Genomic DNA, 27,136 nt, shown 5'->3' on the forward strand with positions numbered 1-27,136 from the left:
GCAGCGGAGAAGCAAGAAGCAGCGTCCCGAAAGCCTGCCTAGGAGGAGGAGGACAAGAGGGTGGCTCCGTCAGTGCATTTTGATGAGTACGAGAGGTTGGTCTGTTACTGCACTGCGAAGGAGGATGAAAGGCTCAAACCGTAGTGGCATTCAGGCATCAAACTTTGATGGCTTTGACACGCCGGTGAGCCTAGAGCATAGTCGACGCTGCGGTCGATCAGGCGCTGTCGGGTCCTCTGTTACACCACCATCGGTCTCCCAGCGTCCCCAGACGTACACACTCCATCAGCCGCCTGTGCGGAGACGCGGTCCTCATCACGGGAGAGGTAGAGGGATACTGGACTAGCTCAACTCGACCGACTTTCCAAGGGTGACCTGTGAGAACTATTATATATATATGTGTGTGTGTTTGTCGATGCCTATGACTTATAATATGTCTTTATAAATTACTATGTATTAATGAAGATGCTTTTATTATTAATTTACATTAAATATGTTTCATTATATGCATGTATTGAGAGGGAGAGAAATGAAGAGATTGATGAGATAGAGAGAGGATAGAGAGAGGGAGCATATGAAGGGAGGAGATGTAAAACACTGCCGGCTGAAGCATTCAGCCGACAGTGATGCCTTGGGAGCCGGTAGTGATTCCTTCATCATCATTGCCGGCTCAAGTCTTCAGCCGATAGTGATAACTCATTCATTGCTGGTTCCTCGAGCTAGCAGTGATAGTCTCTAATTATCATTGTCTGTTACCCACTGCCGGTTTCAAAATCGACAGTAAATAGAATCTTGAAGCTAACAATAATGTACTATTCTATAGTAACGTGTCTCTAAATTCAATATAGATATAGAGACAATTGTCATTATACATGACATTAATTATTGGTTGTCTTAAACTTCCAAAGAACACCAACAAAGAAGGTGACATGAGAAGTACAACTGCTCTTTACTCACCAACTTGTCCCAACATGAGTACCAATCTAAATAAAGACACGTTCAATCATAGACCTCAGCTATGTTTGAGCTTTTGCTTACGGTTTTTATTGACGAGGAGGTAAGAGCACGAGCGTGGAGTGTTATCTATCATGCACGAACATCTTGGTGACGTGAACATAGGTGAAAGATACATATGCGCGTGCAACCTTTTTTCTAACTGATGAGAGAAGTACCGAAGAAATAGAAGGAGAGCTAACTATCGGATGCTCAATAGATAACAAATATTTTCATAGGATTTTGAGTATGATTTGTAAACATGTATACCTGACTTCTAAATACATGTGATTATATGAATGATTTGTATGTGCCATCATATATGAAAATGAATAAAATATCTCTACTATATAAAATATGAGTTAGTTCTTGTGTCACCTCTTCTCTACTATCTTCTTATCTAATAAAAACATCTAAAATTCGAATAATTTACTCACTTTTATCATCCATCATCATCCTCCAGCTTCTCTATCTCGTTACTGACTACAGATATGAGACCTATTTTACTAATAAAAATAAATAAATAAATTAGAAGGGAAATTAGTGGATAATCTAATCCTCCTTTTCGTATCCCATCTAAAATTAAACTATGGCATCGCTCTCAACGTATTCGTCCAACGACGTTTCTATGACTATAACACATCTGTATCTACATACCTTAAGTTTATGCCTGATATTACTGCGTTTGATATTTCTATTTTTTTACAACGTAGGGGCACTTAGATGATAAATGCATTAAAAATTGAGAAACTCTCTCAGTTTAGATGGGCCTCTACGTGTCAAATCTTGATGAAATAAAAAACTTTACCGGCCCAATCCAACCTACAGACGGGAACGGTCCACGGGCCACGGCCGTCGTCGGCATCCTCCTCGCCGTCTTCTCCCCCGCCGCCCTCGCCCCGCCCGCTCCTCCGCCACCTCTCGTGCAACCCCCCTTCCATCCATCCCGAAAGCCTTCACCCCCCCCCCCCCCTGTTCTTCTGCGTCTCCCTAGACCCCGCCTCCGTCGCAGCAGCTCCCCCGCTGTGCTAGGACATTACGATGGAGGACACGGAGGCCAAGAACACCACCACCACCGCCCCCACCTTCGCCTCCCCTCTCTTCTCCTTCTCCAGCTCCGGCGGCGCTTCCTTGGGCTTCGGGTTCGACTCTGGCCCTCCCCCGCCGCCTCCGCCGCCGGCCGTCGAGGTCCTGCTTTCCGAGGTACTACTTCTTCTCCATCTTTTTTTCCTGCATTCTTTCCGCGCTTTCTTTTTTGGTGATAACATTAAAGGTTTGATCTTTGTCTGGTTTCTTGCAGGAATCGCCCGTCGCGACCGCCAGCTTGGAGCCGGTGGTGGTCGATGATTCCCTGTCTATCTACAAGGTGCAGTTGCAAATGTGTTTCCTCTGCTTGCCTCTGGCACTGTGTAGTCCAGTAAGGACTGTGCAATGCTACAAGGGGATGTACCAAGGGCTGTCAATATTAACATTTGCGCATCACTTTCGAGCTGGAATTCTGATATATACTCTGCGTAATATCTCAACTTCAAATTTGTTCTACATTAGAAGATTGCAAAATATGATAAATGGTAAATCAAAAGGAAAAGGTAAAGAAGGCAAATGCTACTATTATGAGCAAGTTTATCGCTTTTACTTCTGCTTACAAACTTTCATTTTCAAATTGAAATTGTGCTACCAACAGAGACTACATCATACTTAAAAAATTTCATGTTGATTTGATGCCCAGACTAAAGTTTAATTGCATGATTGCACCTCAAGAGATGATTGAATTTGATATGTTGCCATACTGCAATAGCTTCAATTAGTCCACTAGTTATCTGGCACAAGTGAGAAGCGGCAACTGTGTGTTCAGTTACTTGATTAATCTTTTTTAACCTTTGCTGCTGAGAACGATACTATGATTATTGAAATTCCAGTATAAGGGGAGTTTTATCTACTAGCGTACTGGGAATATCCTTTGCTTCTATATAAGCTCTTTAGCACGCCATTTGAACTGTAAATACTCAAGAATGCTTAAGTATGAGTGTATGACCATGTAAACATCTATCTTGGGTATAGTTACTTCTTGCTAGATTCTAGAGTAGATTTGTTAGATATGCAAACTGAAGCGAGGTGTTATGTGCAGGGTTACTGGCATGATTACTGTTCACGAAGGGCTACTGTTCGCCCGTGAATAGTAGCCTTGGCAGCAGCAGGACTTCAGATTAGGATTTATCTATTTGGTTTGTTAGTTTCAATCAGATTCAATTAAAGATATGATTAGAGATCGATTAGTTTAAATCAGATAATAGTTAGAGATAAGATTAGAGATAAGTTACAAGACTTCTCCCCAAGCTCTATTTCCGGACCTAGTTCAAGGACAGGCCCGAAGGAAGGCAGCTATCCCCTCAGCCTTCTTCCCTTTCATAAGTTAGAGTTGGGTTTGAATGAGGTCTTTGTAGGCCTATATAAGACGACTGTCACCCTTTGTAATCAAGCAAAAAGAATTAATCTACTCTCCCCTAATATTCTAAGTCTCCCCAATCTATAATCTTATTTCTTCCTTAGCAGTCGGCGTCGCTCGGCTATCCTCTCGGTGGATGATTATCCTAACATTTGGTATCAGAGATGCCAGGTTCTGAATCCATCGAGGATTCTATTGCTTAAGCCGTGGAGGCCCTGACCAAGGTGGTGACTGATGTCACCGCTGGCCCTTTAGTTGCGTACAATTCTTTTGGGCCAACTTTTCTACATACAAACAAAAGATCTACACCACCATGGCCACCACCACAACATGAGGACGTGTTGTTTTGCAAGGAGTGAAGTTGTTATGTGCGGGGTTACTGTTCACGCGTGCAGGATTATTGTTCACATGTGTGAACAATAACCACGTCAGCAACATGGCTTCAAATTAGGATTTATCTGTTCTGTTTGTTAGTTTGAATCAGATTCAGTTAGAGATAAGATTAGAAATCGGTTAGTTTAAATCAGTTAAGAGTTAGAGATAAGTTAAAGTTGGATTTGAATGAGGTTTTTGTAGGCCTATATAAGGCACTTGACTGCAACCCTTTGTAATCAAGCAAGAAGAATCAATTTACTCTCCTCAATATTCTAAGTCTCCTCAATCTATGATCTAATCCCTCTCCTAGTAGCCAACGCCGCCCGGCTATTCTCTTGGCGGTGTTTACCCTAACACGAGGATAGCAGGATCAAGATAGACAACTGAGTCAGATTTTCTACCTTTCGCAAAACTGATACGAGAGCTTACAATAGTTACTATTTTGTCGACAACACTATAACATCCATGGTTTTTAAGGGGGTAAGGCGAGGCGCGGTGACCCACCCCCTTCTAGCTGCCTAGGCGACACCTAGGCGATTATGAGGTGAGATGAGGCGACGCCATACCCAATCCAGAAACAGAGAAACAACAACCAGGAGGAGGAATAGAAAGGAAAAGGAAAAGGGGGGAGAAGGGAGGGGTTTGGCTCATTCCACCAACCAACCCATACCCATTTCCTACCATAATGCCTTGTACTAGCCCTCTCTCTCTCTCTCTCAACACCGCCGGTCACTACTATTTTCTCTCTCTCACAGCACAGAGTAGCGTTGCCGCTCACTACCCTTCTCTCTCCGCTAGCTAGCCACTCCATCCTTCAGGCGTTCCCATTCTTCACTGCCTCACCCCTGCCTGATCGACCGCTGCTGACGCCCCCTTCTTGATCGACCGGCGCCACTAACAGGAGGAAGAGCTGCGTCGTCCTCCAGTGCTAGAGCCGGCGGTGACGGGGGAGGCGGCAGCTGCTTGGCCTTGGTGGCTGGTTCCCCTCTCGTTCTTTCTCTCTTTTTCCTCTCCCTCACTGTTCACTGCTTTTGGTAAGGTGTGGGCATTACCTTGCCATCCCGGAGCGCCTTGTCGCCTAGGCAATGCCTTAAAAACCATGATAACATCAGCATTTACAGACTGAGTATTTTGGCATCTTCAATGTTCAAAGTAACTTTGTTTTCTGAGCCTATATGCCTATTGATCTCATGACTTATATTTGTCATCAATTTTTTTTGGGTAGATTATGACATACATATCAGTATTATAAAAGTCATGCGTTATAAAGCTCTATATAAATTATGGATGCCTAGTTGCTTCTTTTAATTGGATTTGAGTAACCTGGAGTTGGAGGCCAGGAAAGAAGGAAACTTGCAGAAAAGTTTTTGTGGTGTGGTTGTTGAGAAATGGGGGCAAAAGATTCTAAGTTGTGAACTGTATTGTTTTCTATTCACTGTGCTGTATATATTGACCTCTATGTAGTTGTATTTGTGTCTTTTGCAAATTGTTGTCTGACTGTAGTTTTCTTTGTATGATTAGGTTACTGTTACATCTTAAAATAATGTCAGATACATTCACTCTTGTTTCCTGGCACCATATCTGTTGGGCATTAAATCGTGCTTATGCAAAAAAACTAGCATTTTGGAGTTGCTCATTGGTTAACTGTAGTTTTGAGTGGCCCTCATCTTTAATGTGTTTGTTAAATTATGCAATGATAGGTGCTATTGACTGAAGTGAGAAAGGATGCCATAATGGAGCATTGCATCACATAAGCTTTAGTGCTCAATAGACACTTAAAGTAAAAGGACAAAGTGAACCACATTGGCAGCAAATATGATGTTAAATATAGTTTAGCCCTTAAATAGTTTTCGAACCAACTCAATGGCTTCTGTTTTTGTCAAGTCAGGGCAGTAAGTGGCATTGCACATAACCACATTGGCAGCAAATATGATGTTAAGTTGATTACTGCTATTTGACAAACTTTTAGGAAATAGTTTGCCATGAGTTTTTATTTCTCTTACACCGCATTGCATTGGTCATTCTCAGCGTGCTGTATGAATCAGGGGGCCATAGGAGGCTCAAGCCCCTGCTCCGGTCGCTGCACCCCTGGGACTCAATCTAGCTATCAGTGGCAAAGTTGGGGATAGGGTGACTAGAACCTGCATTGCAAGTGGGCAACACAGTGACTAGAGAAGGAAGATGATTGGGGTTGCTTATTCGATTGATGACACGTGTAGGATGGGATACCATATTGTTAGATGCTTAGGCTTATAAAATTTTAAATTTCGATTGTATTTGAGGGTGGACCAGGCCTGTGAACACCTGCAACTAGCGCAAAAGCTGTTGCGCTAACGCACATCCGTTTTCTTGCTCCTCACCTCAGGTCGAATGAAGTCTACTGGTCATTCTATCTCCTTGTGATGATGCCTAACTAAACCATTTTTCGTTCTCCATCTTATTTATTAGGGGAGAGTGAGTACATCTGATGTTTTTGAGGTCAAGAACTCTGATTTGGTCCCAGGAAAATATGAAGGTGAAAACTGAATACAATTTGTTCTTTGCAACATGTTTTTTCTTATTTGGCTCTGTGAACTTGAGCATAACCATGGGCACCAGGTGGGTTGAAGCTGTGGGAAGGTTCATTGGACTTGGTGAAGACCCTAAATTCTGACATAAAAAACGATAGATTGCTTCTAGAAAGCAAGCACGTATTAGAGGTGCGATGCTTGCTCTCAGTTGTACTGTTATGTATGTACCATTGGAATTTCTATTTAGGTTTTTAAATTCTTTTTTTCTACTGAAGTTACTGAGCGTAGTTACTTTAGGTGCAACCTCTCTCTGTTTTGTATATGTACTTTTTCAACAAATGAAAGTACACTTGTAATCTGTAGATTGTAGTAGAATATCCAAGTGACTGAACATTCTTAGCAGAAATGCAGAATTATTTAAGCAAACAGTTGTAAAGAAGGAAACCAATGTATTGAACAAGCTGCTTACACTAGCTATTATTGTTTTGATTCTTTAGCTTGGATGTGGACATGGCCTCCCTGGCATCTTTGCAGGTCTTAAGGTATTGATCCTTTTCTCTCTGGCATTTGGAAATAATTCCTCATACATATTGATTTCTCAAAAGCTCGGACTGTTAGGGTGCTGGCCTGATTCATTTCCAAGATTTCAATGCTGAGGTGCTTAAGTGCCTCACCATACCAAATGTAAAAGTGAATCTTTTCAAGGAGTCATCTGAAGGAACATGTACATCTAGTAGTGTTGGTTTCTTTGCTGGTGATTGGAGTGAAATGGATAAGCTGCTTCTTTGCGGGGCTGCTGAGCAAGACAAAACAACCAGTGGTAAAATAGAAGATAAAACATATCATGGCTATGATATCATCCTGATGGCTGAGACTGTCTATGCCTTGTCTTCTCTTCCAAATCTCTACAGGCTCATCAAGAAGGTCAACATTCAAAAATCCCATTTTACTGCATATTCTTTTTCTAAGACTAAAATTTGCTAAATATTATCTTGCTCACAGACTGAAATTCTTTTGCAGTGCTTGCACTACCCTGGGGGTGTGATTTACATGGCAGGGAAGAAGCATTACTTTGGAGTAGGTGGTGGTACAAGGCAGTTTCTACGCTTGGTTGAAGAAGATGGTAAGTTATCTGTTCTTCCTGTCTAGAACTGTTAATCATCCAGATTTTTTATTCATCCACCCTATAGCTTGTTTCCAGTAGGACCAAATGCTTGTTTTGCAGACTTGTGTAAAAGCAAAATTGGGAAATAATATCTGCCTACTATGCGATGATCGTTTATATTTCATGTTTATATGACTACATAATTATATGTCATTTTAGATTTTGAATTGTCAAACTTCTTCAACTTTGACCCCTAATATATGCAAAATTATTTAGATTGGTTACATGGAAATAGTACCATTAATCAATTAGATTTGTTATTCTAAGTCCTTTCAAAATATAATAAAAGTATTTTTACTAACATATTACTAAAAATGGTGGTCGAAATTGCTTATTGGAGACCTTGTCTTGTAGTGTTCAAAGCGTCATATGTTGTTGAAGAAAGGGAGTAAGTTTTTCTTCTACTAATCCGAATGAAGTGTCAATTACAGGTGTTCTAAACATGTAGTAGTTATAGAATGTATTCATGTCATAACTGTAGAGGCTATTATCTTTTTTATTGTTGGGGACATAACTGTAGGCTACGAACAATTTCTCTGGATTTATTATGTGGATTCTGTTTTACACCTGCATGCTGTGTGGTATTCAAGTGTTGTTTTTACTAATTTTTTGCTGTTCTTTAGGCGCCATGCAACCTGAGCTGCTGAATGATGTTACTGATGGATCATCCAATGTTAGGGAGGTTTGGAAATTCTCATTCAAATAGATTAGAACTGCCCTTGTGATTGTTGGAGAAGCTAAAAACATGTGTTGGACTCCATATTGGTAGAGAGGTAAGTCTTAGTTTAGGTGTTGCTTGACTCTGCTAATGTACCTGTGACTGTTTCGCAAGTTGATCTTTTCTTTTGGAGTCTTGAAGACTCAAAAAGCGCTTTACATCCAGATTACATTTTCTAAACTCGTGTAGCCTTTTCATCTAAAACCATGAATTCTCCATGATCATCTCACATATTTCCTCCGACAAAAGTAACTCCTTTCTAGATTCAAAGTATCACTTTCCATTGTTCATCATTGCAAAGATTCCTGGTAATTCCAATGGCAGACAACTGATTGATTAACAACTGACCAGTCAGAAAAAATGTAAAGGACAAAATTATACTCCGATACTTCACCCATCAACTTTCCAGATGAAATGAACACCATGCTGTCATGGGGTCATGGGACTCATGGCAACCAAGAATGATCTTCACTAAATACTCGAGATGTACTCCCACAACTAGATGGGGAGAGGTGTGAATGAGGAAGGGACATGGATGTGAAATAGGCCCATGTGATGAAAGGAATCAAACATTAGGGCAAGTTTTGTCCCTTTCTCCACGTTTCACTGCTTCTAATCCATCAGCATGGTACCACTTTGGGGGTCATTCCATGTGCCTACTGTTCTGTCGTCTGTGATCTGTATCCTCCTTGGTAGTGTCTATATCTCTTGCCTTGCAGCTTTTTCCAGTGAGCTGCAATGATGGGCTTCCAGGACACTGGCATCGGCAGCAGCAGCCGGATGGCCAGCTTCTTCCACTACCAGAGGCTGGAATGCCGAGATGATGGGGCCACTCCGAGGCCCCGGTGGCGGTGGCTGCCGGCTCTGAACAGTAAGGCAGCTTCCCCCTGTTTCTTCCATGTCAAGAAGCTTAAGTGGAGCAGGATCACTTCAGCCCTCCTGCCAAGGAAGGTTGCTGAGTTCTCTTCCAAGATCCGTCACACTGGTACCGTGATGGAGGCTGACATTTGCCCAACCATCATCTTCATGTCGCCGTGGGGGCTCCCGATGCTCTCCGGGCCACTTTTGACTTGTAACAAGAGCAGGTATCCCCATGGAAGCGTTACCTTCTGAGAAGCAGGTACCATCTTCAGGTGTAACCTCTGTTTCTGGTGATGATATATATGTGCGGACGATGATATATGTGGTCAAGTAGTTCATCCTGTAGGTTGAGCAATTTTTTTGCTATATGTATGTTTTTTGTTGTTCCGCCAGCAGAATCTGAGCTTAGATCTGCTGTTTGATCCTGATCGGAGCCTCAGATCTTGTGAAAAATTCGGTACCATCTCAAGTTGATGCCTGGTACAAGGCTAGCTCACCCATTGTTGATTGTGGTGCCTTGTGATTCCAGTGTTGCTCTCCCTCCGTCAGGTCTCATTCTGCGATGCTCATTTTATCGATCTCTGCTGAATGACTGCTACAGATACTGACGTAAGTCTGCAAACTTGCACCGGTGAGTCTCCGACAGCTGTGGACTGAACGCTTACTGGTAGAGGGTGTCATCGATCCATCATGCCTGCCCGGGCTCGAATCCGAGTCCTCACCTCTCAAAAAAAAAAAAAAAAAAGAAGTCTTTGGCATCTGGGCCCCACTGAAGTCGGAGTTTTGCTGTAGTGAGGCTCGTGGTGTGTTTCGAGCTGTCAGCATTGTGCCCCTGACGGGCTAAGTGGCTATTGGCCTAGCAAGTGATACATGTCAGTGTTTTTTGACTCTGCTTTTAGATAGCCAGATTCTATCATGCATTCGATTCTTGAAAAAACAATAGATATGGTGTCTGATGTTTAGTGTGTTATTTCTGATGTTGACGAATGTCCTAGTTTTATATTAATAAGATCCTTTGCGGAATTTGCCGCCAATTAGATGATCTATTTGGGTGTATTTCTGATGTAGATTAAAGGCCTTCTAGATGGCAGAGATTTTCACGGTAGTTTTACATGGAACAATTCCATTGGCGCATGAATTGGGAAAATTTCCGATGCTAGAAAAGTGGTCACATGTGTGCCAATGGAGACATATGTGCTGTAGGTCGTGTTTGATTGATTGGATCCTTTTCGATCACGGCGTGTGTGTGTGTGTTGTGCCCTCCATCAATCCAAGAGGCATACTTTATGCAGGCAAGGGCATCCATCACTACGATATGGTCACCTGGATGTGGATATCTCGTATGTGCACCATGATTCATATGCACCTCAATCGCGTGAGACCGGCCATTTTCAGGCCGGTTTTGGACATCAAGAAGGTGCCTAGCCCGGCTCCAATCGAAAGAAATTCAGTTCCGGAAGCGCTATTTTGCGTGCGCTCTCGGCTTCCATCTCACGGTCGGGCTTCTACGTGCCACGTGTGTCATCATCCATACGCGGCTGCATCGGGCTCTCTTAAACAACCATCCGCGAGCACTTATCTCCCTTCTTCTTCCATGTCCTTAGGGCCTCACATGTCGGTAGCCCGGGAGCAAAACAAAAATTAAAGGCTTCATAAAAAATAATATTTATATTTTGGTAAAGACTAAATTCCGAATATGTATGCATTTGATGCATGGTATGCATGCTTGGATCATCATCCACTTAGTCATCTTGAGGTGTTCGCACATGAGCACAATGTTAATGGTGCAACACAGCAATCGCTAAGGTCCGCACTGCTTTGTGGTGCTGCATGCATGTGAAAAAAAAAAAGATAAAATTGTTGATGTTATCCACATGCAACACTATTTAGAAACTACAAAATGTTGTAGTTTTCAAACCAAGCATTCAAATTAAAATCTGATTGCACTATTGTGTTCCTTGTGACAAGTGCTTCAAAACTAGATCCAACTTAAGTATATTTGGATGATTTCTTTTTTTCAGAAGCAACTTGGTTGAGAAAATGCTTCTAAGTTCATTATAACTTGCTTACAATTTCTCAAAAACTTGCTTTCTACATTTGGATGATTTCTTTTTTTTCAAAAGCAACTTAATTGAAAAAATGCTTCCAAGTTCATTATAACTTGCTTACAATTTCTCAAAAACTTGCTCTCTATGTTTAAAAAGCTTGGTTACATAACTTAGGTGAATAAGTGAACTATTTACGTGAATGTGAAGAGAGTATGAACAGTATGAACAGTGGTGAACATGTATTAAAATGAGGGTGAATATCTAAGCTGAATAAGTGAATGTTTTTTAATTATCTGATGCATGCAATTTTGGCAAGACACTGAAGTATTTTAATTGGGTCAGTTTGATATTTTTTAATCATGGTATAGGTAACATGTGTCTCTCCGAGAATTTTACGTCAAAATATAGGCAGTATAGATCTTATTTTATTGATAAAAATATAAGGATTATCATGGTGCAAACGGATCATAAATCATATATATGGTTGAGTAAACATAAACATTCACAGTTTATTAAATCATACTTATCACATGTTCACACTTGCACTTAGTTTTACATGCACGCATAAAGCTCAAAATAGAAAAACACATGTATGGGCCTAAGTGGAGGTTGAGTGGACCCATAGCCACTTGTTCTGCTCGCATGGGAAGGGGAAAGAGATTAATTAACTTTAGCTTTCTAAAAAAGATAGTTTAATTAAGCTCAATTTTCCAAAATTGGCCAGTCGTGCGGGAAGTCAAAAGCACGCACGTCCAGTATTTAGCCATATCCAAACAACATTCACGAGCTCTTTCTTAGATAACGGAATATAATATTTGGCTTTTAACATGAGAGTGTCCGGCCTTTAACCATCCGCGAGCTCTTAGATCATCTTCAACGGTTTCTTTTCAGGGTCCAGAATCCCTTCACGACGGGATTTTCGTTCCTTTCAGCGCTCAAACGGTTTCCCTTTATGGTTTCCGTCACGAAGGGATTCCCAGGGTCATTCCCTCCAGGACGGGATTCTCTCTCCTTTCCCTTCGCGATTCCTCTCGAAAGAAAGATGTTGGAGATGAAAGGAAATAAAGGGAATCGGAAAGAGAACGAAATGAAGGAAATATTTATCTCCCCTTCCTCTTCCTTGTCCAGTTGTCCCTTGCTCTCTTCCTTCCTAAACAACCGGTGTACCTCCTTCCTCCCATATCCATTTTTTTCTTCAATTGAAAGTTTCTTAGCTTCAATAGGAGGTTTTTGGACTTGAATCGGAAGTTTTCCCCCTTGAATTGAAGCTTGTTGCCACGAATCAGAAGTTTTTCTCCCGAACTAAAAGTTATTGTCCCAAGTTGAAGTTTTGTTGCTGCAACTTGTATGATTTCAGTTGTAAATCGAAGTTTTTTCCTGAATCAAAACTTTGTAGTCACAAATCAAAAGAGTCTTGTCCCAAACTAAAAGTTCATTTGTGCAAATCGAAAGTTTCTTATCCCCAATTAAAAGTTTTGAGACTAACTAGAAAGCTCTGAGAAGCGAGAACTGAGCGCTAGCTCAGTAGTGGGTGTTGCCTTTGTGTAGCCACTAGTAAGGGTTGGATGCTTAGCATCTGCAACAGGGTGTCTCACTGGAGTTTTATTCACATTTACCTTCCGGATAGGTCCTGACTAAGTGTATGATATACACGCGTACGTAACTATCCATGTCTTGCGTATTGGAGACTTAATACATTCCAATCTCTTCATGTGCATGTGTAAGAAATGCATAAGGACACCCATATGTGTTTGCGTAGGGCATGAGTGTAATGTGAGCGGGTCATATACGCCCTTAAATATACCTAAAAACCTATAAAAAACGGAGTGAAGCCGACTACATGGAAGAACACAGGATGAAGATATGGGACATGTGTCGAATAAGAGGCCGACGTGCTCGTCAGGTTGACCTCCAAATAGAGGTTCCCATTCATTTTTTCTCCGTGACAGCTTGAGAAGCAATGCTTGGATTTGAATAGTACTAATCCCCATGTGATAGTTTGAAGAGGGGAAAGAAACTAATTTGCCCTTGCATTTTTTTTCTCTTCACTTGTCCTCTTGGACATGTGTACGGTCTTCACGATTACACTTCTTGTGCATTCCAAAAATTCTCAAAAAAATCATATATGTGCAGAAAAAGGTCAACCCAAAAAAGTAGGACCTTCTCCTAGCTATCTAGCGCAACACATAACTTCCAAGCACATAAATGTGCCCGTCTCTTTCTCTCCCTCTCTAGAAAGTTTAAGACACATCAGATTCACTACAAACGCACCTCAAGAATCTGAACAAGAGTCCAAGAGATCGAAGATGGAGGAGGAGGGAGTCAAGGCCAAGAACAACAAAGCAGTGAGGAGCAAGAAGCATGCAAGGCTCCACAGGTCATTCCTGCACTTCTCCAAGGCCCTAAAGAAGCTCCATGGCCGCGGCCATGCAGACGCGAACGGCGAGCCGTCGTCCTCCTCCTCCTCCGCCACTTCGTTCCTCTCCCAGTGCATGCATCCCCGGACCCACTCCTTCGCCTCCAGCCGCCGCCACAGCCACGTGGCCGCCGCTCGTCACAAGCACGACGAAGACGATGACGGTGACGCACTCGCCGTAAATTTTCGGTCGCTCCGGGTTGTCGCCGATGAGGGCGGCTCGTCGTCGGCGCAGGATTATTACAGTGACGGCGGGAGCGATGAGGCCGAAGGCGTGCCGCCGCCGGCCAAGGTTGTGGTTGCTGGCGGCGGCGTCGCGGTGGTGACGTTCTCCGCGGCGCCGTACCAGGACTTCCGGCGGTCCATGAGGGAGATGGTGGACGCCGCGCGGAGCGATGCTGCTGGGAGCGGCGCTGCGACGTGCGCGCCGGCTGTGATGGTGGACTGGGACCTCATGGAGGAGCTGCTGTTCTGCTACCTCCGGCTCAACGACCGCGCGGTACACAAGGACATCCTCCGGGCGTTCACCGACACGGTAGCCACACTCCGGCGGAGGCGCAGGGCGGCGGCACGGACGCCGAAGACCCGGCGGGCGCGTCGGAAGCAGCAGATGAGGGCTAGTGAAGAAGGCCGCGACGTTACTGACGAGGCGGTGGCCTCGTCGTGAGTTGTGAGTTGTGACCGTACGTCGTACACGCATGTGTGCATGCGCATAGACCGGTGTGGCTCGCCTCGCCGGCCGGTCGAATGGGCGGCGCTCGACGAGTTAATTGTTTGGTGTTAAATGGACTTGATGTTACTACTTAATTACTTAGTTAATGTGTACACCATGTTGCATAACGAATTTTTGTTATTGTTGCACTATACATCGTGTTTATCGCATGCATCAGGACTAGTTTTAATTAATGCACTGTGGAGGGTTCTTGTTTTTTTTCTTCTTTTTTTTATTGTGCCTGTACTTTGCAAATGTCTATAGATGGCATTGCACTTGAGTTGGAGTTCTTTTTTTATTTTACTCTTCTATTCGTGCACATCGAAAAACACAAAATCAGTGGTCAGCACTGCCACATTATACTAAACTTCCATAATGTCAAACACTTCATCAGTTCATCGAATTAGATTCCTAATGTTGAGAAATGATCAATTCCATAACCATCTAACGCAATGATTCGATCATGTTCATTGAGAAAAGGTGTTTTCTCAACAGCATCTCTTTAACTTGTATATATTCAAAACATCACAATGCAACATGATCAATCTAATTCATCAAATTCTCGAGTTCAATCTCTCTCTGCTGGTTTGCATTTTAACACTACAACGATGTTAATCGGACAAATCCACAAGAACAGAACGGTAAGAAGATGAACACTGAAGTCTTCTTACCTCTTTAATGGTGCATCTCACCATGGTGGCCAGGACACATCACTACATCAGTGGCAGCGCTCAACATCAACGCGCCTCCGCGTGAGCCTTCCTCGGCCTCGGCCATGCACTCCCAATAGCCTGTAGCCGTGGGTCTCCTTCGAAACGATATTGACAGTGGTGCGCGTCTCCTCCCTCCTGAGGCCACGCATGGTTTTCCCCTTAGGGGGCGCCTTCTTTTATGGTCGGACACATAGCTTCTTGAAGGAACCATCATTCAAAGTGCTACACTAGTATAAGCGTCTGTTATACTCATGTGGCAACCAAGTTCGGATGTCGATGCCTTTAGATGTGGAGACCTTCGACTTGGAATCGATCCCTATTTCATAGTGTGGTTTTTCTTATCACTTTTTCGCACCTATCAATTCTATATTATGAACTACCCTAACGCCACATTTATCAACCACTTCTTGTCGCTTTGAGCAATGGATCTACATTGGGAAATTGCCGTTCAATGGGGGATGAATCAAATAGGCCAAAACCAAACGAGATTACAAGATCATGATGGAGGAAGCACATCAGGAGTAGCAACTAAAACGTCAATGGTGAGAACAGAAATGCATGCGTCAGGCTAAGGAGCTTCAAAGGCGAGAGGAGGAATGCCACTTTTGGGAAGACATTTTAAGGAGGTAGGAGATTGAACTTGAGAGGCGTCAAGCTCTCCTGTGCCACCAGGAAGAAGAGGAGCGCGAAGCGACACACAAGAGATGGGGAAAATATCCTTGCTCAACGTAGTAGAATCCTTGTTCTATCCTTGGTATTGTAATATTTAAACCATATACCACAAACTTTGTATTAATTATAGACATTTACCTTTGACAATAAAAATATCTGCTCTTACTCTCATCTTCATGTAACTTAAATTTCTCGAATTAATTCGATTACTCGAAAAATATGCAATCTTCGCAGTTCATAAATATGGGTTAGTACCTGTCGCTCGTTTAATTGGTGACATGTTGTGAGCCTTGTCCACGCACTACTACAGAACTGGGCTTATATACCGGTCTATTACTGCTGGTTGCTCATGGGACGACAGTGATGGGGCATCACTGCCGGTTCATAAGTCACACGGGAAGAATCAGCCTTCGTGGCTTGTGAACCGGCAGTGATAAGGGTCATCACTGCCCGCTGATGGATTAAGTGGGCAGTGATACTCAGCACCCTCATCACTGCTGGCTTAATCCACTGACCGTCAGTGATATATGTACATCACTGCTGGTGGATTATAAGAGCCGACAGTGATGTCCTCATCTTCCCCACCTTTTTCTACCTCAAGCTAACAGAACTATTTCAGAACTTTCTCCCTCACAAAATCTCCTGTTGCAACAACTACTTCATCCCTTCTTCCGCATTGATTTCCCCACCACTCAAGCTCAATTTTTGTCAAGAAGGATGTCTAAATGAGATCTCTCTAGCTCCAAACAAAATCCCTTCTTTCCTGTCCATTTGCTTATTTGCCTTTTCTTCATATTTTTGGGCAAGTGAACTCTAGATTTTTTTCTCAACAGCAAGCAAGCTTCTAGTAGGAGCCTCTTGAGCTCAAGTAAGTAACTTTAGGTATGAGCCTATTTATTTTTCATTTTTCAAGGGTTGAATAATAAAGAAAATTTCTAGGGATGGCACCAACAAATACTCATCGGAAGCGGACGCGAAAGCATACTAAAGGCGGCTCCTCTAACACAGGCCAATTGCTGGTAGGAGATGGTGAGGTAATTTATTTGTTGTTGATCGCAAAATCTTGTAGATATTTTGAATTTGGATTTACAATAATGATATAATTATAGATGAACAGAAGATGGATGTACAATGTGAGCCGTGTGAGTGCAGAGTACAAGAATGGCGTGGAGGGTTTCTTGGTAGCAACCGCGGCACACAAGTCAAAGACACAGTCTCAATACATGTGTTGTCCATGCGTCGATTGTGAGAACAAGAAGCAGTTCTCCACTACCCAGCAGATACATTCCCACTTGATACCAATGGGCTTTATGCCTGGCTATACCTGTTGGACCGAACATGGTGAAGCTGAGATCGTACAGGAAGGGCAATACATTGGAAGAGAAGTCGAAGACATGTGCACCGATATGCCGGTCGACGAATACATCGGTATGCTGCCTACCGGAGATACGTTGGCCGATGATGATCTAGAGGAGATGTTGGCCGACGCCAACGTCAATGATCTAGAGCAGATGTTGCACGATGGGGAGGGGAACTTCACCAATGAAAGAGAGTTTCAAAAGTTCCAGCGTATGATAGAGGACTTTAAAACACCGTTGTTCCCCGGCTGCGAGAAGGAGCACACAAAGTTGCGTACCATGCTTTCACTGCTGCAATTAAAGGCATGCAATGGGTGGTCTGATACAAGCATCACATAGTTGTTACTGTTCTTGAAGAAATTGATTCCAAAGGAAAATAGGCTGCAAGAAAATACGTACCAGGCCAAGCAGGTTGTATGCCCATTGGGGTTGGAAGTACAGAAAACACATGCATGTCCAAACGATTGTATGTTGTATCGCGGAGAGCATGCAGACTTGCAAGCGTGTCTCATCTATGGTGCAACACGGTACAAGCGTGACAGTGATGATATCGATGGTGAAGCAAAGAAGAAAAGGCGTCCCATGGAGGTGATGTGGTATTTTCATATAGTCCCCCGTTTGGAGCGTTTATTCACGAACAAAAGGCATGCCAAACTGATGTGATGGCACGCCGATGAGCGCAAGGATGATGGAATGCCGAGACACCCCGCTGATTCTACGCAGTGGAGAAACATCGATAGGAAATACAAGAAACCCTTTGCAGAAGATGTGAGGAATATAATACTTGAGTTGAGTACGGATGGGATGAATCCATTCGGCAATATAAGCAGTAGTCATAGCACTTGGCCTATGACTCTATGTATCTACATCCTTCCTCAATGGCTGTGTATGAAGCGAAAGTACATTATGATGCCGGTGCTGATACCAGGGCCGAGGCAACCTGGCAACGATATCGATGTCTACCTGTAACCATTAATAAAAGATCTTGTAATACTATGGAACGATGGTGTGCAGGTATGGGATGCATACAAATGAGAAAACTTCACTCTACGTGCAATGCTGTTCGTAACAATCCAAGATTGGCCAGCCCTTGGCAACCTATCGGGCCAGACTGTTAAATGCTACTGTGCATGCGTGCATTGCTTGGATGAAACAGAGAGCTTGTGACTGAAGAATAGCCAAAAATGGCATACCCAGGTCATCGTAAATTTCTTTGCAAGGATCACCCGTACCGCAACAACAGGAGAGCTTTTGATGGGAAAGTTGAGACTCGATCACCTCCTAAGCATCGTACTAGGAGACAGGTATATGAGATTGTAAAGGGACTTAGGGTTATGCTTGGAAAGGGATGCGGGAGTACACCAGTTCCGAAATATAATCTTAGAGCTCCTATGTTTAAAAAGAAATATGTGTTTTATGACTTAGCATATTGACCGGATTTGGTGGTTCGACACGCAATCGATGTCATGCACGTTGATAAGAATGTGTGTGATAGCTTGATTGGTACGTTACTAGACATACCTGGCAAAACGAAGGATACACTTCAAGCACGGAAGGACCTGATATGTTTGAAACTCAGACAAGATCTACATCCCGAAGATATGGAAGAAGACAACAGATATCTTGGCCCTACTAGCTATAATCTGAGTAAGGCGGAGAAAATTGCAATGTGCAAGTGCTTGCATGGAATCAAAGTTCTATCAGGTTAATCCGCCAACATAAAGAGACTTGTAAACATGAAAGACTTGAAATTAACTGGCATGAAGTCTCATGATTGTCATGTGATTATGACACAGATGCTTCCAATTGCAATTAGAGGTATTCTGCCGCCGAAGGTCTGAAACCCAATCATAAAGCTGTGTTCATTCTTGATATCACAGAAGGCCATCGATCCGACCAAGCTAGATAAGCTGCAGGAAGACGTGGTCAAGAATCTATCCCAACTTGAGGCGTTGTTCCCTCCATCATTTTTTGATATCATGGTGCATCTCATTGTTCACATTGTGAAAGAGATACGGAATCTTGGTCCCGTGTTTCTGCATCAGATGTACCCTTTTGAGAGGTTCATGGGAGTTCTGAAGAAATATGTTTGTAACTAAAATCGGCTGGAAGGCTGCATGGCCGAGGGCTGGGGAACTGAGGAGGTCATTGATTTTTGCGTCGACTACATGAATCTCAAATCGATTGGTGTGCCTGTATCTCGCCATGAGGGGAAGCTACAGGGGAAAGGGACGATAGGTGCAAACTCATTCCGCACTGACGACTCCGTTTCATTCACACAAGCACATTTCACAGTTCTGCAACAAATAGTTGCAGTGGACCCGTATGTCGAAGAACACCAGACCATGCTACGCACCAGAAACCCAAAGTCTGATGTTTGGATCGCACGAGAGCACCAGGATCATTTTGGTGCCTAGTGATGGATAAGCAGATAGAGTGTGCTCAGTTGAATGTGTTGGCTCACGAACCGTCAACTACAATCCTCACATTCCAAGGTTACGACATAAATGGCTATACATTTTATACGAGAGCTCAGGATAATAAGAGCGCCAACCAAAATAGTGGTGTCCGTATAGAGACCTACTATGGATTTGTAGAGGAGATCTGGGAGCTCGACTATGGAGTGTTAAAGGTTCTTTTTTCCGATGCCAATGGGTCAGACTCCCAGGGGGTGTGAAGATCAATAAGTACGGTATGACTACAGTGGACCAAAAACTCGTTGGATACGGAAAGAACCATTCGTACTTGCGAATTATGTTATGCAAGTCTTCTATGTAAAGGACCTAGAATGAGCGCCATGTGGTTCTTCAAGGAAAAAGAAGGACTATCGGAGTGGAGAATGTTGTTGACGAGGAAGACTACAATCAATTCGACGCGCTACCTCCTTTCGAAAAGGATGTCGACCAAGATCCCATGGAAGACACCGACAAACCTCCCTATGTACGCTGTGATCATAATGAAGGGCGAATCGTTAAGCCAAAGTAGCTAAATTATATTAATTACTATGTATGAATTTGTTTTAGATGCAATTATACCTCGCTTATGTTATGGAAGCTTCAATTTGTAATTTAAATAAATATGTATTAGGATTTTAGGTTAACATAATATTAATAAATACAGATAGTAAAAAATCAATCTAAAACAATCGAGTAGCGCAGCGGTGTAGCATATATTTCTTGGGGTAGCTCGTGGGTTCGAGTCTGGGCGATGAGCAGCCAAAACAATTTTTTTGCACCCCATGCCACTGCAGTGAAAAGGGTTTCACTGCTGGTGCGCATATTCGACCGGTAGTGAAACCCCTTTCACTGTCGGTTGTCCAATTGAGCCAGTAGTGAAACCCCTTTCACTGTCGGTGGACTTCTTCAGCCGGCAGTGAAAGTCCTCCCCATATAATATTGCTCGACGCCTCGCGCCCTCTGACACTTGGAATTTTTTTCCCTTCCTCGCGCCCTCACCGACGTTGTCGTCCCCGTCTCGGAGCCCCGACGCCGCCGTCTCGGAGCCCCGATGCCCCCAGAGCCCGTTGTCCCTGTCCCCAGAGCCCCAACCTCCCCGTCTCGAAGCCCCGCCGTCCCCGGAGCCCGTCGTCCCTGTCTCGGAGCCCCGATGCCGCCGTCCCTGTCTCGTAGGCCCGGCCTCCCCCTCTCGGAGCCCCGCCATCCTCGGAGCTCGTCGTCCCCGTCCTCAGAGCCCCGCTGTCCTCTCCTTCTCCTCTCCCAAGGTTAATGATGAGTGACTGTAAATCCTGATACAAATACCCTTCCAAATCATCGAATAAGTTCCATATGCTTTCAGTCACAATATACAGTTACATGCATTGGAGTATAGAGTGTTGCCATGGCACATGTGTATAATAATGCCAATTGTTTCTTCGATGCATTAGGTTTAAAATTATGATCAAGCCCTTGCAAATGGGTAAGCTTTTTTGTGCATGTATGCACCACAGCCTTTTTTAGGGTAGTCAATCAAGCAGTAATGCACTATATAAGTTTGTATGGCAATCAAGACAACTTATACAGTTGCTTAGTACATGGCAGGAAGGGAACTTCAATCAACTAGCTGACATGTTTTTTAAGTTCACCCTGTCCTATCATGGCATATTGGTAAAGTTCTTATGATGTTAAATCAACTCAAGTTGGACTAGATGCTAAGTTGAGCATGTAAATGTGAATTGTAGGGTGAATAGATGAACCTCTATGCTCATTGAAAATCCAGTCATTGAAAACTGCACTGTTTTCTTATTTGTTTTAGTTTTTTGCAAATGTTGAAATTGGAGAACTATTTATCATACATATGACTGCAAAGCTTGACTGGGATGGTTATTACACATGCACCTTGCACGTCTTTTCACTATCTCAATTGATCTTGCAGTCGTATATAATTATCTCCATAATCTGATGTGGACCAATCAAATAATAGACTCTTTGTTGGATGGTGGTTGCATATGATGCTGATGACTGTTTTTTGTTTTTGTTTGTTGCTTTTCTTTTTTTGAAATATAATAAAATAGTGGCGATGATGATATGGATCAAGGCCGTATTTCTTTATTACTTCTAGGACTTTAGTACTGATTACCTGTTTAGAGAGCATTCTTCTCAAGTCAATATTTATGTGCCAGTCCTACTAGTTCAAAGAGCAGCTTCTTTCAAAATGAGTTGGACGTCCTATCTGAGGTTGACCTCAAGAGTTTTCTTTTAGGTCCGTCTAGCTCGTCTTGAGAGAAGCTACTCTCTGAACTAGTAGGACTAAATGCTGACTTGAGAAGACTGTGCCTAATAGTTTTTTTGCAAGAATATTCTTTGGTGTTAGTATGGCTTTTAGTATATCTTTTTTTTGCATATTCTCTGAAATTTAGGAATGCTATGACATGGTATGTTGTTCATCGTGGTCGGTAAAGTGGAGTGTTCTCCAGTTGGGAGGAATGCCACACAAAAGTTAATGGATTCAAAGGAGCATGTTACAAAGGATACAAGTCCAAATACGAAGCTGTTGCGGCATACAATAGTCAAGTTATCCAAACCGAGCTAAAATTGGCTAACTTCGAAAATAAGAAGAAGTGTGATTTCATGTAAAGATATCATAATTCTAGTTCTGGTTGTAATCATCATTATTTTGCTACGTAAGATGATGTGACTTATAAGATCAATGTGTCAACTATCAATACCTTTTATGCCTATTTTGCTATGTAAGATGTGACATTTTTTTGTAATTGTGGTCGTAACATACTCATTTACAATATTATATGTGTATGCATTCTATCTATTGACTCCTTCATGTTTATCTCACTCTTTTGACAACCTCCCTTCCTCCCTCGTCGGGTTTATCTCTATCTCCTTCCTTCCTCTGCTCTTTAAATGTAGAATACTCAACCGCTCGTCGTCATCGTATGCAGAACTCCCATGAAGGAATAGCATCACCAACTATCGATCCAGCCCAGGTGCTAGAAGTAGATGTAGTGCCGCTGTCAAACATTGAAGAAGGTAGCTCGAGCCATTACCTTAACCTGGAACAAACAGACGCCTATGGAGGCGATGAGCTAATTCATAAGTAGATGAATGCATCTGTTCTACATATTATCGTATAGGTTCCCAATAGTTTTTTCGCTTTTGCGCAGATGCTTGATGCTCCGGAGGGTCACGATAACGAGTAATCCCAGGAGCGACATCGTGTCCGAGGTCCTTCGAAGATGTCTACGGGACGATTTGTGATTACGGAGGTCTCACTAGCAGGGGAGCCAACTGCACCAGAGAGAGTTCTGGGGCCCTATAAGTCAGTCTGTGGGATTGCTGTTAAGGATCACGTGCCCATCAACTACAGATTATGGACTGGCGAACGTGGTGATCCGCACGTGGTTCCTGATTCGATCAAGAATGACATCTTGTGGCCCAAGATATTAGAGAAATTAGACTTCCCTAAAGTGATAGATATGGAAGTAGTTAAATGTAAGACTCTAATGATCATGGGCCTTTCATTTAAGAACTGGAAGGGCACACTTAATAGAACGTATGTGCAGAAAGGTACAACACCAGATTTCCGTAAGTGGTCGCAACTGTAAGATCATTGGCAAGCCTTTGCGGAGTACAAGTCTCGGAAGAAGTACAGAGGTTGAGTGAGGTGAACAAAGCGAACTCAAAGAAGAACCTCTACCCCCACAAAGTCGGCAATCGTGGGTACGTGAGGAAAGAACGGCAGTGGCAACAATAGCTAGATCAACTGTGAGAGAGAGGTGTCATGTCTGAGACGGAGGGCTGGAGCGATCGATCGACGCGTTTCCTTCTTGGGAGGGGTGCTTTTTACTCAGCTGATGGAAGTTTATGCTTTACAAACTCCAAAGACCAGGAAGCGACACAAACTCTTGCAAAAAAGATTGCGGAAGCCCACGAGCAGTCTACACAAGGCTATTTCAAGCCAAACAGGGATAAGAACGAGCTCACCTTGGCCCTGGGAAACATGGAGCATGGTGGTCACACTCGAGGTGTTGGGGTGATGGGTTGGAAATATGGATTCCCAGGCGACGTCAACAGTTACAAGAGTCGAAAGAGATCCAAGCAGAGTGAGAGGCATAACGAGAGGCAGAACAAGCTAGGATGATGCAAATGCTTGAACAAGCGCTACAACGTGAGAGAGAACATACATATGAAAAGACAGCACAAGTGGTACAACAAGCCCTCATGCGTGAACGAGGTGCCATTGTGAGCGATCGGGAACGACCTGCAATGTCTCATAATGTTGTGTGCTCCAACCCCGCTACTCGTCGGAGTAGCGTGCGTCCACAAGAGTTCCGGGAGCTGACCCCATCACTTATCCCGTGGACCTCATCACAGCATGGACACTGTGTGAAATGCACATTGGTGCTAGGAACATTACCATCAAGGTGGCTTCCGGCGTGGCTTATCCCTGAGGCTCCCATGAACATTTGCACGGACGTCCGATACCGGAGGGCTACGCCGTGGTTGAAGTAGACAAGACAGTTGACCAGTACTGTCATGTTGAGGTGGACTACCTGGCATAGGAGGCGGTGAACACTATATGAGAGAACAAGCATACTTTCATCGCGTGGGAGAAGTCCTACAAAGTGTTTCCACCAGGGATAGCTACCGAGAATCTCTACTCTTCACTACACCTCGGGCCGTCGTTGCCTCAAAGATCTCCCTATCCTCAGCCATCTCCCAAAAGAAGTCCACCTCCTTAGCCATCGCCTCGAAGAAGTCCACCGCTCAAGAAGCCAGCACCATCAACAAGCCAGCCATCAGCTCGGAAAACAAGATCAGGTTCTGCAAGATCCAAGCAGATGATATCATCTAAGAAGACAGTGGCATCTAAGAAGTTGGCGGAACCCAAGGATGTCTATTAACTCACTGCTAAGGAAATCAAAAAGATTGTGGACGCCAGTATCACGGCTCATTTCCATCCTCCATCACCTCCACCAAAGCCTGTTGTGCCTGAAGATACCATAAATTTTTTCATGAATATGGTCAAATCTAAATAGATGGGGGTGGCTTCAAGTAAGCCGTCAAGTGACTACGAACGTATTAGTAAGAAGCAGGCCAAGAGCAAATCAGCTCCAATCGTTCAGGATGCACCAAGCATTGGGGACTTCCTGGCTTCTTCTGGACTATCAGCAGAAGAACTACCACGGCTTACCGTGGGAGCGGATATTGCAAAGTTGGATGTTACATGGCGTTTGAGTTGACCAAACCTTTGGTCAAACCAGATATAGAAAGAAACATTAAAACCCAAATGCGCTGATTATATTAGTGGTACTTGGAGCAATCCATGTAGGGTTTGCAGGCGTTCTACGTAAGATACACAGATGAATATTTGTTCAATAGGGACGACTCCTTCTGGGTGTATTTTAAGGACTTGTATGAATTGTACAAGGAAGATGCCCTTGACGTGGCTATAGTCAGAGCGTGGACTTTGTAAGTGACTTATGCATATAAATCACATTATATGATGTTGTACCTTGAAATTGCATAGCTAACTTCTCTATTTTGTAAAATGAAGAACCGCGCATGCAGACAACAATTTGATCGTAAAGTAGCATTTATCGATCCTGGGCTTGTGAACGAGACGCTTGTAAGGGATAGTCTAGACTTCACCGAGAACTGCATATTGAAGTGTCTGCTTCACCACCAATAAAAGAAATTCATACTCTTACCCTGGGCGCCTGGGCGTTCTGCTTTTATAGGCAAATCGATTTTAGTACTAATTGGCTATGGTCACTTAATATTACTGCAGCCTTCATTGGATTCTCCTTGTCATCCACCCAGACTTAAGCAAGATCATTGTCTTGGACTCACAAAAGAGAGCTCAGGCAACTTACCAAAACCTCATCGACATGCTAAATAAGTAAACTCGATCATTTCATCATCTCGACGATTACATCTAAGTTTAATTGGTATTCATATTCACGTACATGGCGTACACAAGATACTGAAAAAAGAGTGTTATTCACTTTCTATTTAGGAATGAGTATAATGTAAAAACCAACTTTCCGGTATACACGGAATATTCATGTCTTACATTTTCTACTGAATAAAAAGGTTCAATTCGTTCCACTAACGAATCATTTCCTCTTGAAGTGTATGAGGCAGCCACCTGGCAAGAATCTCTGCGTGTTTTATGTACTAACTTTCATGCACGGATTCAGCCCGGACGGAGATGCTGTCAAGTTCAATGATCTTGAGGTACGAAATAACATATCAATGTCTCCTTTTCAATTTCTACACGTGTTCAAGGACTAATTCTTTCGATTCTTCAAACGCAGCGATCCAAACTACACACAAATAAGTTACAACTTGTAGAAATAAATGCCCTTCAAGAACAGATTGCTAGGTTCTTCATGGAACATGTTATCAACCTAAATGACAAGTTTAATGAATCGATTGTGCCGTCGACTAGTGACAAACCTTCAGATTACACCGTACCTTCTAGTACAGAGTATGCGACAAGGAGGAAGTCTACCAGAGGGTTAGACGGCTTATATATCGCCAAATGAAACCATTTTAATGAAGGACATTAATTACTATGTATTAATATAGGACATGAATTACTATATATTAATGAATGTGTATTTCGGAGTTGGTACCGGTGGACGACTCTTCGACAGAATGGTCTTCTAACGATGATGCGAAGGAGGAGCTAGAAGATGTGGCCCGTCAGTGTGCCAAGAGGAGGAGGATGAGAGGCTGACCCGTCAGTTGCGCGCTGTGGAGGAGCAAGAAGCAGCATCTCAAGTGTGCCCAAAAAGACGAGGATGAGAGGGTGGCCCGTCAATGCGCCGCGAAGGAGGCCGAATGCTCAAAACGTACTAGCGTTCAGGAGTCGGACTTTGATGTCTTTGACCCGCCGTGATCCTAGAGCTTAGGCGATACTGTAGTCAATCAGGCGTGGCCGAGTCCTCTGCTCCACCACCATCGGCCCCTGCGTCCCCGCACGTACACACGTCGTCGGCCGTTCATGTGGAGACGTGGTCCTTATCGCGGGAGAGGTAGAAGGATACTGGACTGGCTCAACTCGACTGATTTTTCGGGAGTGACCTGTGAGACATATTATGTATATATGTGTAACATGAATTATTATGTATTAATGAAAATACCTTTTTTATTGATTTACATTACATGTCTCATTGTATGCATGTATTGAGTGGGAGAGAGACGGAGAGATCGAGGACAGAGAGGGAGGAAAGGGCCGGAGTAGAAGGGGTGAGGCACAACACTATCGGTTGAAGCTTTCAGTCGATAGTGATGCCTTAGGAATCACTACCGATTGAAACCACCAACCGACAGTGATATTCAGAAAATCACTGTCGGCCGAATCCTTCAGTTTGCAGTGATAACCTCTTTCACTGTCGGTTCACGGAGCCAGCAATGATAGTTCCCGACTATCATTGTCTGTTACCTGTTGCCTGCTTCAAAACTAGTAGTGAAGGGAGATTTGTAAGCTGATAGTGATATACTATACTGTAGTAGTGACACTGGTAGGTCACAGGCAGCATGAGTATAGATACGTAATTTTCCAAAACGGGATGCATATATTTACAAACTCCCGATTAAAAAACATAGAAATAAAAGAATTCCCTTCCCCGCCGCATGCGGGCCCCAGCCCCGGTCCCAGTCATCTCAGGGCGCGCCCGCCACAGCAGCG

General features: G+C 43.4%; 2 protein-coding genes across 2 annotated transcripts; both read left to right on the plus strand.

Annotated features, from left to right (window-relative positions):
• Positions 1-1,812: 1,812 nt before the first annotated feature.
• Positions 1,813-8,387, plus strand: LOC133897205 (uncharacterized). Its single transcript, XM_062337846.1, has 8 exons — positions 1,813-2,196; positions 2,294-2,359; positions 6,263-6,329; positions 6,413-6,513; positions 6,822-6,866; positions 6,943-7,248; positions 7,345-7,447; positions 8,113-8,387. Exons 1-8 carry the CDS (start codon positions 2,035-2,037, stop codon positions 8,193-8,195), a joined length of 933 nt encoding a protein of 310 aa, XP_062193830.1. The 5' UTR covers positions 1,813-2,034; the 3' UTR covers positions 8,196-8,387.
• Positions 8,388-13,422: 5,035 nt separating this feature from the next.
• On the plus strand, positions 13,423-14,199 carry LOC133896921 (transcription repressor OFP14-like). Its single transcript, XM_062337554.1, has one exon. It carries the CDS (start codon positions 13,423-13,425, stop codon positions 14,197-14,199), a length of 777 nt encoding a protein of 258 aa, XP_062193538.1.
• Positions 14,200-27,136: the final 12,937 nt, after the last annotated feature.

The sequence above is a fragment of the Phragmites australis genome, chromosome 17 (genome assembly GCF_958298935.1).
Source record: "Phragmites australis chromosome 17, lpPhrAust1.1, whole genome shotgun sequence".
Lineage (NCBI taxonomy): Eukaryota > Viridiplantae > Streptophyta > Magnoliopsida > Poales > Poaceae > Phragmites > Phragmites australis.